Source organism: Larus michahellis, chromosome 8, assembly GCF_964199755.1.
Source record: "Larus michahellis chromosome 8, bLarMic1.1, whole genome shotgun sequence".
NCBI classification, from domain to species: Eukaryota; Metazoa; Chordata; class Aves; order Charadriiformes; family Laridae; genus Larus; species Larus michahellis.
In genome coordinates, this window is record NC_133903.1 from 4,943,511 (window position 1) to 4,956,251 (window position 12,741).

General features: G+C 54.4%; 1 protein-coding gene across 4 annotated transcripts in view; it reads right to left on the reverse strand.

The window, feature by feature from the left end:
* Nucleotides 1-264: 264 nt before the first annotated feature.
* The window catches only part of KCNJ12 (potassium inwardly rectifying channel subfamily J member 12), a 36,561-nt gene continuing 24,084 nt past the window's right edge, over nucleotides 265-12,741 (reverse strand). For all 4 annotated transcript variants that reach the window (XM_074597243.1, XM_074597245.1, XM_074597244.1 and 1 more), the window contains one exon: nucleotides 265-6,407. In XM_074597243.1, coding sequence (XP_074453344.1) covers nucleotides 4,960-6,249 — 1,290 coding nt within the window. In that variant the 5' untranslated portion in view covers nucleotides 6,250-6,407 and the 3' untranslated portion in view covers nucleotides 265-4,959. The remainder of the gene's footprint in view (nucleotides 6,408-12,741) is intronic.

A 12,741-nucleotide genomic window follows, 5' to 3' on the forward strand; every position in this document is an offset into this window, starting at 1 on the left:
TCTGCTCCTACCTAGAGGCAGCGGGATGGACATTTGCTGAAAGGCTCTTAAAAACCATCTGTATTTGTGCCGCCGGCCCCCGGGTCTTGCGAAAAGTTTGCTGCACATATATATTATGTGTGTGACAACTGACAGACTCGAAACCATGTCTGAGGTTTGCTACCGGCAGACGCTTCCCTGTGATCTTTAAAATATACAGCATGACGCGAGGTATTTTAAATAGATCAAAATACATTTATTACATATTTATATTATTTTCTCTAGTCTATTTATATCTTTTGGAGACTCTTATATATAATATATATAATATATTTAAAATAACATAAAATTGGCCAGTTTTTGTCATCTGAAATACATTTTACAAATATATATATACATTGTCACATATATCTCAAATATATGTGCAATGAGACAGAGAAACACCGGAGGTGGAAAAGGTACAGACACTTTCATTGCATCCATCGGCTTCTCCACGGCGGCACGTCACCATCGCCCCAGCGAACGGACTCCGCGCTTTACCCCTGGGAAACCAGTGCTCCCAGTTGCCAAACTGCCCGTGTGAACTGGTGCCGGGTCTCGGTCCCCAAACCACGTGGGGCCAAGCCGGGGGGAGCACCGGGGTGTGATTTGGTGGTGGTGGTGGGGGGGGGAATGGAGGAAAGATGGTGCCCCCGGGAGGGGGCAGCAGGACAGATGTGCACAGCTGGCGGGCGCCGGGGCTCGGCGAGGTGACGGGTGGCATCGGGTCGGGCACCGTCCCACGTACCCTCCCGGCTCGTAACGTGGCCGGATCCTGCCCTGTGCCGACCCCCCCCCCGTGGCAGCATCCCTGAATTGGGGGGGGGTGGGAGAGCAGGGTCCGGCCGGAGCACCAGACCCGGCTGCCACACACTGGTTTTGGTGTGCAAGAAATGGCGTGGGGCAGGGGGGCAGGGGGGGAACACGACACAGGGGACTCTTTTGGTTGTCAGCACGAAAGGAAAGGAAAGAGCAGGAGGGTTTAAAAATAAACGTATTTGTTCTGCCTTATTAAAGATAGAAAAGGTGGCTCTGAATTCATCTCCTACAAAAGGTTTGAAGGTCAAGCAGGCACCGCATCGCGAAAGGTTAAGCGCTAAGTGATTGTCCCAGCCCTAAAAGACTAAGTGCACTAAATTCGGTTATGAGAAGCTAAGGCTCGTCCCGGCGGCTCCCGGCCCCGGGGACCCGCCGCCCGGCCGAGGGGACACCGCGGCTGCCGGGGACAGAGGATGCTCTTTCCAGCCGGTGGTTTCAGGGCGCAGGGATGCGGCCGCTTTCTGCTCTCACCGGTGCATCTCTTTGGGGTGAAGCCAAGCGGGAGCAGCAGCGGGTCCAGCCCCTGGTCCCCCGTCCCCGGCCAGGGCGGCCACTGCTGCCGGAGGCTGCCCTGAGCCCTGGCCGAGGGCAATCCCTATGGGATGCTGGCCAAGAGGATTAGCGGCTCTTTCCTTTCTCGGACTTCTGCCATCCTCCAAGGATCAAGAGTAACGTTGGAGTTAATTCCATGGATGGAGCAGCCTCCGCTCGGAGGAAAAGGCCGGTGGCTGTTTTCGGGGAGGACGTGTCCCCTCCCTCGGCTCCAAACCCCATCCCGCTGGGATCCCGCTCCATCCCTGCAACGACTGACACCAAAACCCGCATCCCGAGAGCATCCCTGTGCCTTTCCATCCCCTCCGGGGAACCCGAGCGCCGAACAAACACCACTTTTTGGCTTTTTTTTCCTCCTTTCCTTTCTATTTCCCCCCTGCCTTTCTTTGACAATCCGTGTGATTAAAACTACGGCCGGGCGGCCTTCCCAACCAACGCTCCCTGATGGTAGGGAAAAAGACCAGTAGCTCAGAGCACTCACAGGTAGGCAAAAATAATATTTATACGCTATGTACCGGCGTGGTCCACGGCCAGGACGAGGACTATACAGTATATGTACGACGACTCGCCAGAGCTAGCTCCTCACTAGCGGGGTTTGGGGAAGGGGGTGCGTGAACGGGGGCCGGGGAGGGTCTGACCCCCCCTCGCCGTGCCGGCCGCGGGCGCTCCCCGGCCCAGTTCACATCCTCCTACGCAGCAGTTTAAAAATAACATCTGTATATATTATTCTATTCTCCCAGGTAACACTGTACAATCATAGAAGTTTCTTTAAAAGCAATAATTTACTTAAAGACATCTCTATTTCTCTTTCGGTTTTATACAAATATTTACTGTGATACATATATATAAAGAAATTAACCCTCTGAGAACCCTACAGCAGCAAGATGTGCACCTTTTTTTTTTTTTTTAATAATTATTATTTATTCAAAAGAACCTAAAACCACTTAAAAGCATTTTTTTTAAAAAAATAAATAAGTAGTGCGCACACAAAATCTCCCTGCCCCGCCCCCCCCCTCGCCCCCCTCCCCCCGCCTCCGTCCTTCCCACCCCCCCAGATGCAATGGGACAAAAAGCGGGCGGGAAAACCATCTCCCAGGGAGCAAAGGGACCGGCGATGGGATGGCGTCTGTGTTCGCTGCCTTATAATAACACAAACTTCGTGGCCAGGGCCTGATGGCACGTCCCTACATGTACCCGCTTTTGGGGACAGTCTGTTTGGGGGGGCACTCTGTGCCGAAATGGCCCGGTCCCTCTCAGCGCTGCCCCCGGGGATGTTTTCTCGCCGTGGCTGGTTTTTAGGGGATGCCAAAAACGGAGCAGCCCCTTGGTGGGCAGCACGGGATGGTGGTGATGGACGCTGGTGGGAAGAAACTCTGTGGGGACAAAGCCCCGGTCCCTGTCCTGCGGCCGGCTGGCGAGACACGATGCTCGGGGGGCACAGGGCAGCGAGGCAGGGAGGGGGGACGCCGGGGCAGCCGCTCCCCAGAGCCTTTTGCAAGAAGGAGATGGGGATGGGGGACTCGGGACAAATCCTGCCTCTGCCACCAATGTTTGGACATGCCACAGCAAGTTGTCACCCAGGGACACGGCTTCCTGGATGGGGACGGGGAGGAGAAAAGCACCGGGAGCCCGTCACAGCCGAAATGCTGCCGGGGACCCCGTGCTCGACCCCCTTCTCCCTGAGGCTGGGTGCTGCCGGGGCTCCGCAGCCAGGGTCGGGTGCGGGATGCCCACGGGTACCAAAGCCTTTCCCACGGCCACGGGGAGCAGGGAGCCAGATTTTGGCTCGCAGAGCACCAAAGAGCAGCACGGCCGGGAGGAAGGGACCCGCAACCTGCACCTTGCCGGCTCCTTCCCTCCGTGCGAAGGCGGGGAGCGGGGCAGGAGCAAAGCCTTCCCAAGCACGGGGTGCTTTGCCCTGTGCCGTGGCACGAGCTGAACCATCGTGCCACCAAGGCTAGCCCAAAACGCAGCGGAGGGTAGGACGCGGGCGCTGCGGCGGGGGGCAGAGCAATGGGGATGTCACCCCAAGGGGAGGATGCGAGCGGGGCGCCGGGGGGGGGGGAGGGCCGGGGCGCGGGATGAGTTTGCATCTCTAAGGCACAATCCACCTTGAGGCTGGGACGCGGGGACGGGTTGAAGCGCAAGACGGGGCGGTTTTTCTCCACTGGCATCTGTTGTTTTCGGAAAAGCATCTGCCTCTGAAGCAGGGCTCTCCAGGGAACGGGGAATTCATAAATCCCAGCCTGGCATGCCGGCGGCTCCTGTGCTAGAAGAAGTGTAACTCAACAAGATGACTTTCACATTGATTTCCACGTTCGAAATGATTTTTCAAGGGAGAAAATGCCAAATTGCTCGGAAAAGTGGGAAAATACCCACATTTGAGAGCTTTCCACTCTCCTTTTTGTGCTTTTCACTATTTAATCCTACTTAGAGCGAAACTTATGAATTCCCCGTTGGAGATTTTGGGGTAGACCCAACACTTCGAGCAGCTGATGCCCCAGACCCACTTTTCACCCCGAAGATCGATATTTCCAGAAATTGGCTAATTACTGTGTTTACAATGCTTCTTCCTATCGCAGTCTGCCTTTTCCTTATTAGCTACTTTGCCAGTAATTACGCTACTCACTTTCGCTGCCACGGACCTCCAGCCACTTACGTCTGTTTTCTGCCTAGGAAGCCATGCCAGTGGGAAAAAACCACCCCCAAAACTGGATGCAGTCTTGACTTCTAGCTCTTGCATCTGCCCAGCAAGTCACCTCCTCAAAGAACCCCGGTGGCTTATTCATTCCCTTGTTCATTTTTAAAAAATACTGAATCACTTCTTTCAGATTTAATATTATTATTATTATTATTATTGTTATTATTATTGTTATTATTATTATTATTATTATTTTGGTAAACAGTCTCCCAAACGGTACGGTGAAAAAATTAAAAACCCTCTCACCTCCCTCCCCCCCCCCACTTTTCCCCCAAATTAAAAAGAAGTACGTTAATGTTGCATGTTATTTCAAGTGTTGTTCTTGTGCAACTGAATCAGACCACCTGCTGGAAGGAGCAATTTTTTTGTTTTGTTGTCGTTGCTGCTCAGTTAAAAAACAAAAGGAAAAAAAAAAAAAAAAGAAAGAGAGAGAGAAAGATTTGTTTCCTGATATTTCCTCTTTTTGGATCTCGCAGTGCTCGGCTCCGAGAAAACGCTGGCGTTTTCCCCGCGGGGAGAGCAAAGCCCCACGGGGCCGCACGGGGCGAGCGCCTGCCCGCGCCCCACGGACCCTCCTCTCTCCGTCCGTCCGTTCGTCCGTCCATCCATCCGTCCGTCCGTCCGTCCCCCCAGGGCCATCGGCCCCGCTGCGGGCGCCGGGCGCGGGAGACGCGCCGTGGCCTGCCACCGTCCCCTCCTGCAGACCGCTCAGTGGTTATTGCGATGAAACTGAAAACTATGAACGATACTAATTTCTCAAGCATTCCTATGGCACTTGCATTGTTCTGCATAATTTGAGCGGGTTGTAGGGGAAGAGATTAGAGGAGGAAAAAAAATACCCTCGGAAAAGTCAATGGAAGGACCAAGAGTCATATTTCCGACTCCCTCCTGTACGACCGCTGATCCAACGCTATTGTGGCTTGAAGCCTATCGAACTCGTGCCTGTTGTCCGGGCTGAGGTCCTCCAAACCCCGGCTGTCGTCGTCTTCCTCTTCCTCGTCACGGCTCATGAAGGCCAGCTCGTTCTCGTAGCAGAAGGAGTTGGTGCTGGGCAGCAGGAATTTGTTCTCCACCAAGTCCTTGGCGCTGCAACGGGGGGTGGACGGGACCTCGTAGGTTTTGTGGAAGTGGGAATAGTCTACTTTGTACTGGTTTTTCTCCTCAAACAAGACGGGCTCAAAGCGGTGGCCCCAGAGGATTTCGCTGGCCAGGTAGGAGCTCCGAGCTTGCGTCGTCATAGCAGTGGCTTCTACCATGCCCTCCAGGATGACCACGATCTCAAAGTCATCTGTCTCCAAATCCTGGCGGCTGATCCCAAACAAGGGGCTGTCTTCGTTGATCTCGTGGAGAATGGTGATGGGAGACACCAAGAAGATACGGTCCAAGCCTTTATCAAACCCCACGTCAATGTCTATTTGGTCGAGCGGTATGTACTCCCCTTCTTCTGTGATCCTGGGCTTAATTAGCTGAGCTCGTACGTGGGCTTCTACTATGTGGCTTTTCCGGAGGTTCCCAACTCTCCACATCAGGCAGAGTTTTCCATCTCTCATTGCCACTACCGCGTTATGGCTGAAAAGTAATGTCTGGGCCCGCTTTTTGGGCCTGGCCATCTTTGCCATTATTGCACCAATCATGAAAGAGTCAATTATACACCCCACGATGGATTGAACCACCACCATGAAGACTGCGAGCGGGCACTCCTCCGTCACGCAGCGGAAGCCGTAACCAATAGTCGTTTGGGTCTCAATGGAGAACAGAAAAGCAGCCACAAAGCCATTGACCTGCAGAACGCAAGGCTTGAAGGTATCGTCTCCACCCGGGTTTTCTAGATCTCCATGAATGAGTGCAATTAGCCAGAAAATCAGCCCAAACAATAACCAGGACACCAGAAATGCCAGGGAAAAGAGCAAGAGCATATACCTCCAGCGGATGTCAACGCAAGTGGTAAACATGTCTGCAATGTACCTCTGCGGCTTGTCATCCATGTTGGTGAACTCCACGTTGCACTGACCGTTCTTCTTTACGAATCTGTTCCTGCATTTCCTCCTGGTGTGGATTTTCCCATTGCCAAAGCCGTTAATACCTGGCATGGTGGTCAACCTCAGCCCGTCTTCCTCGGAGGACACGATGCTGTAAGGGTTGACTCTGCCTGCAGTCATCCCTGAGCCAAGCCCACAGTGAAGGTGAAGGCTCCTGCGACTCCCAGCGTCCCCCTGGCCCACCCCTGCCCACCCCCCAAATTCTGTTGCGGTGGAAGAGAAGTCCCAAGCTTCCACGTCCTGGCTGCCACGTCACCAGGCGGATCCTGTGAGAGGCTCTGCAATGAGAAAACAAAGACACGGCGGTTACCTTTCGTGGCAAAGGGACCCAAGAAGGTGTTTGGCCATGGATCAGATGGGGTGGGTGGCTGCATGTTGAGCGAGGACCCCCCAGCTGCCATTACTCTCCCTCCTACGGCTCGTCTATTCCCAAAAACCACACACGAGGAACGAAGAAGGCCTTAGATTTTGATTTGTTTGTACTACAAAGCAAGTAAACAAACCCCACTGGGGAGATGCGGCATTTGTGGGACCCTCAATGACACCAGCAGATGAAAAACCTTGGGTAGCACTGGAGTCTCTCCCCTTCACTTTTCTCATGAGTTCTGCTGTTGGAGCAGGGTCAGGCTGCTGGAGGGGAATGTGGAGAGGCCAAGCTGCTCTCCTTAGCACAGAGATATTAATAAAGGTACGCCTGAAAGCGGCTACATCAGTTCACATTGCCCGTGCCAGATGGACCGCTGCCCAGCACATCGCAGCAGCACTTGCCCGACCTCCCGAGCACCAGCTCTTCTGGGGTCGAGGGAAACCAGGGGGAGATGTGGATTTAACCTCCGTTCCCTAGCCCGGGGATGGGAGAGGACACGGCCAACATGCAGCCGGTTGGAGAAGGCCCCCGGAAGGCACTCGCTCGGGGCAGATGTCCCCAGCAGCAACTTTCCCAACGCATCCACTGGGACATGGAGCCATCTACGGTCACAGATGGGTTTTGCTGGCCAAGTCTTATGAAGGCACAGCTGCCACTGGGGAATGGGGAGTTGTTTTGACCCCTTCTGGAGGGCTCTGCTGCAGGGTCAGGGACCTACACTCAGCTTTGCCTCGGAGGGAGGTGGCACGGACACGGGAGAGGTGGCCCGAGCTGGCTGGGCTTCCCAGTGCAGGCGAGCCCATGGTGGGGGAACCCAGTGGCACCCTGCCAGGCTGCTGGCCCCCTCTGTGATGGCACATGGGGCTGCATCAAGTGGCAGACAGGATTGTGGAGAAGCCACGTGGCACGTCCCAAGCAGCCTGAAGAGGTGGCAGTGCAGGAATTCTCCCCAAAGCACCCCCTGCCGCAGCTCCTCCTTTAATTTACCCACGTGGGATGCGCCACTGGGCATGAAACCACCTTGCTGGCAACGAGACCTGCGTGGGGCAGTGATGTGGTGGGGGAGCGCGTGCAGAGCCCCCCTACGACACCCTGTCCCCCCAGCGCAGAGGTGGCCGGCTCATGCTTAGAGGCACAGGCGAACCCGCCGGGCTGTACGTGCTGTGTCGGATCCGCTGGCCCGATCGATGCCGTCGATTCCTGCAATCAGCTCCAGCGCCCGGGGACACGCTGGGACACGCACACCCTTTCCATTACACGGTGGCCAGGGACAGCCCAGCGCCTGCAGCGGGGGAGCTTTGCCAGGCACAGCCTGCCCGGGGCTGCATCGGCCCCGCTAACAATGATACCCTGGGCTGCCTTTTACCGAAATTCTTCCCAAATCCAGCCTGGGACTTGGGAATCCCTGCAGAAGCCCAGCATCGCAAGCAGGAGCACTAAAAGAAGGATGGGGAGGGGGGTCTTTATTAGGGAGCATAATGATAGGACGGGGGGGTAACGGCTTCAAACTGGAAGAGGGGAGATTTAGATTGGATCTCGGGAAGAAATTCTTTGCTGTGAGGGCGGTGAGGCACTGGAACACGTTGCCCAGAGAAGCTGTGGCTGCCCCATCCCTGGAGGGGTTCAAGGCCAGGTTGGACGGGGCTTGGAGCAACCTGGGCTGGTGGGAGGTGTCCCAGCCCAGGGCAGGGGGTGGAACAAGATGATCTTTAAGGTCCCTTCCAACCCAAACCCCATTCTGTGATTCTGTGTGATTCTGTGAAAAGCCTGCCCAAACCTCCTAGGTGCGGGACACGGACCCACACGTGCCACCATCTTATACACCAAAACAACATTATTTCCACCTGCTACAACCCAGGCACAACCATTTTTTCTCCCCAAAGCTGATTTTTCAAGCACCACGGTTCTTTGTTGGTGTCGGCAGAGCAAGCGACTGCACGCAGCCGGCTGGGGCTGTCGGCACGAGATCCTCTCCCTCCTTACAGCCACGGGGAAGAGTAAAATAGGCAAAACAATTAATATTAGTGGTTAATATTCACAACCTCATAGTCATTGGAGGTCAAATGGGGCTGGAGAGGCCTTGCAGAGCTGATGTGTCAGGCTGGCTGCAGGCTCACACTGCCAAACTCCAGCCTGGTCACCCGTCCCGAGTCTTCCTCCTGACCACACTGGCTACATTCATTAATCTCTCGCCTCCTTTTTTAATGAGAGCTGAGCAATTGGAGCCAGAAAAGGCTGCTTTTCTACCACCCCTCCGGCTCGCCCCCCAGGGGAATACGCTGCATGCTTTTTGCCACAGGATAAATTTACTCTCGGGTTGTTTTGGGTTTTTTTAATTAATTCTAGATGCATTTGAGAAGTGAACAAAATGCAATGAGCTCCCAGTGACCTGCCAGCGGATTAGCTGGGGTCTGGATTAACTGTGCTGGGAGGGGAGACGTGCCCGGGTGACGGCGGAGGCAGCGGTGCTGCCCTCGCCGGGGGTGATGCTCCCGGGGACGCGCGGGTTTCCCAACCACCACCGCTCCCCTCCGCCTTCCCCTTCCCTCCTTCCCTCCTTTCTCTGTTCTGCCTTTCTTTCTTTCTTCCTTCCTTCCTGCTCTTCATCTATCTTTTTTCTTTCTTTTTTCTTTCTTTTTTCTTTCTCTCCCTTCCTTCCTTCCTTCCTTCCTTCCTTCCTTCCTTCCTTCCTTCCTTCCTTCCTTCCTTCCTTCCTTCCTTCCTTCCTTCCTTCCTTCCTCTCTTTCTCTTTCCTTCTCTCTATTTCTTTCTCACTTTCTTTCTCTCTTTCTCTTTCCTTTTTTTATTTTTTATTTTTCTCTTACTTCATTTCTTCCTTCTTCCTTTCTTAAATTTTTTTCTTTTTCTGTCTTTCTTCTTCTCTTCCTCTCTTTCTTAATTTATTTCTTTTTTTCTTTCTTCCTTTGCTTCCTTCCTTCCTTCCTTCCTGTCTTTCTTTCTCTTTCCTTCTCTCTTTCTCTCTTGCTCTCTTTCTTTCTCTTTCTCTCTCTTTCCTTTTTTATTTTTTATTTTTCTCTTTCTTCATTTCTTCCTTTCTTCTTCCTTTCTTAATTTTCTTTTTTTCTTTCTTTCTTCTTCTCTTCCTCTCTTTCTTTCTTTCTTTCTTTCTTTCTTTCTTTCTTTCTTTCTTTCTTTCTTTCTTTCTTTCTTTCTTTCTTTCTTTCTTTCTTTCTTTCTTTCCTTCCTTCCTTTCTTTTTCTTTCTTTCTTTCTTTCTTTCTTTCTTTCTTTCTTTCTTTCTTTCTTTCTTTCCTTCCTTCCTTTCTTTTTCTTTCTTTCTCTTTCTTTCTTTCTTTCTTTCTTTCTTTCTTTCTTTCTTTCTTTCTTTCCTTCCTTCCTTCCTTCCTTCCTTCCTTTCTTTTTTCTTTCTTTCTTTCTTTCTTTCTTTCTTTCTTTCTTTCTTTCTTTCTTTCTTTCTTTCTTTCTTTCTTTCTTTCTTTCCTTCCTTCCTTTCTTTTTCTTTCTTTCTCTTTCTTTCTTTCTTTCCTTCTTTCTTTCTTTCTTTCTTTCTTTCTTTCTTTCTTTCTTTCTTTCTTTCTTTCCTTCCTTCCTTCCTTCCTTCCTTTCTTTTTCTTTCTTTCTTTCTTTCTTTCTTTCTTTCTTTCTTTCTTTCTTTCTTTCTTTCTTTCTTTCTTTCTTTCTTTCTTTCTTTCTTTCTTTCTTCCTTCCTCCCTTCCCTCACCCCTCCCTCCCTCCCCTTCCCCCCGCCCCATGCCACGCAGGGTTTCACCCCTCTGAGCACCCGGGACACCAGGAAACCCTCTGCTGCGGGGGAAGCCAGGACAGACCCGAGGGGGTGACGCTGCTTTGAGGAGGGGGCAGCTCTCGTGACACCCACATTCACTGAGGCCACGGGACGAGCCCCCCCTGAAACACCAAAGCTCTTGGGGGGACAAACCCCCCCGGCCCTGGGCCGGCAGCGGCAGCACGGGGAGACGGCAGCTAAATAAAGGCGAGCAAAGTGGATCTGTCGGAGCAGGCGGCCGCCTGCGGCTCGTACTTTATTTAGCACCGTTTTGTTTGGAAATACGCTTTCTCGAGTTTGCTGAAAGCTGAATTTCTGGTTTGGTTTTAATTTGAAGGCTGGAGCCCCACGCTGCCGCTGCGGGAGGCTGGGGCTGGGAGAGGGCTCGTGCGAACGCGTGGAAACCCGGGGCCGGACGGGCTCTGCCGCAGGCACCGGTGGGGGCCGCAGCCCCGTGGGTGCCCCGAGGTCCCTTGGGTCAGGAGTGGTGCCCTCCAGCATCACCCCAGCACGCCCCACGGCCAGGGCTGCCCTGGGCTACGGGCAGAGGTGTTACATCCCCCTCCCTGCCTCTTCCCCAGGAGTTTTGCGCCCCCCGAGAATCACAATTTTACCCCCTGGGGGCAAACTCAAAACTCCCCTCAGTAACCGCTGCCCCTGGAGCCCGCTGCCAGCCCCGGCTCGCGGCCGACAAACCCGTGCAGGGTGTGGGACAAGACGGGGACCGTCCCCTGCCGCTGGTACCACGCGTCTTGCGCAGCGCTAATAGCGTTAACACGTAGGAAACAAAACAGGTCCGTAATATTAATAGCGGGAAGGAGCGGCCCGCAGCTCCCCGCGGGCTCTGAACACAGCGACGCCGCGGACTGCCCCAGCTAATGAGCTGACATTAGAGACAACGGCTCCTGCCACTAAACTGCAGCAACCCAACTCCCACCACGGAGCGGCTTCCCGCAGAGAATCCAAGTGTCTCCAGCAATCTGCCAACTGCACGGCTGATTTTTTTTTTTATTAATTTTTTTTTTTTTTTTTTGAAAGGGAATTAAATGTTACAACAATATTCGGAACAGCCAGCGTGCCGGGAAAATGTGTTGAGTGCCAGGGAGGTCATTAGTTAGAGTCGGCTGAATCTGTCGATGTGATTTATCATCACACCTTTCCCTGTACCTCTGGAGGGGACACGTTTTGGGGCCATTAGGGCTGCCGTCCCCACTCCTGCATCCTCCCAGCATGGATTTTCTCCCGTCTCGTGGAGGCTCGTGGGGCTGTGGTCGGGTGGGATTGACCCGAGTGGGGACTCAGAGGAGCTGAGCCAGGGGACGCAGGTCCCTTGGCCGCGGGGATGGGAGAGATGACCGTCCAGGAGGGGACGGTGCGAGGAGGTCACGCTCGGTGCTGCTGCCTGCCCTGCGCCGGGAGATAACACTGCTATCTCCCGCAGCGATGCCCTTCATGCCCCAGCAGCGGGACGGCAATGTCAGCGGGGAGGAGGGAGCTCTGCTCCCGCTGCGGGGCTGCGGCTGTGCCGGCACAGCCGAGGCTGCCCAAACCGCTCCTGCTCACCCCGTCCCAACCCAGTGACCCAGCACTGAGCACCCAAGAGTGTCCCGACTGTGCCAGGGCAGCGCTGCTGCCTGAATAACCCCCTCCTCCCACACCCCGTCTTTGGCTACTTCCAATAAATTAAGGGTCGACACGGGGCAAGCCAGGCCCTGATGAATCCGGAGGATAAATGACCCCCTGCTTCCCCCCTGCTGCCAGGAAGGACAGAGGCTCCCACCACAGTGCATTCTTAATGAGATAAAACTGCTCCGTTTCTGCAGGGACATGGGTAGAAAACAGCCACGGACACGCACCCCTCCACCGGACCCCCCCATGCACCCCCCCCAGTGCCGGTGAGCAGCCGAGACATCGCTGTCTGCAAGCCTTGATGGCGCACGCAGGAGGGAAACTGAGGCACAGGGGATAAGGAAGGCCCTTGGTGGGAAACTGGAGGTGACAGGGTGCCTGGAGAGGTGCTGGCTCGTCCCCGTCCCCCCGAGCCACGTGCGGATGCCACCGCGGGCACAGCAGGAGAAAAGGGGCCACGTGCAACGCTCGGCACCACAGGGGCCATGTGGCTTGTACTTAAGCACCCTTAAAGTCCCACTAAATGTGTCCTGGATCAGAGAAGACCCTGGGAAAAGACCCCTTCGGAGGCTGCACTGAGCACACGCTTGGTCCCCAAATCTATGGCATGATGGGGGCACCGAGCATCCCAGCCCGGCTGACTCCATGTCTGTTCCAGGCCCAGTACCCAGCCCCACTCCGGAACCCCTACGCCGCCATCCCCCGGCCACCCCCCCTGCTACTCGCAGGTGATGCCCCCCCTGCCCGTCTGCAGCGTGGCGGGGTCAGGAAACGCCACAGCACCCACAGTCCCCCCAGCCCGCAGCCAGCCCTGCAGCCGGGTCCTGAAATCCCATCTCCCTCGCCCGGGA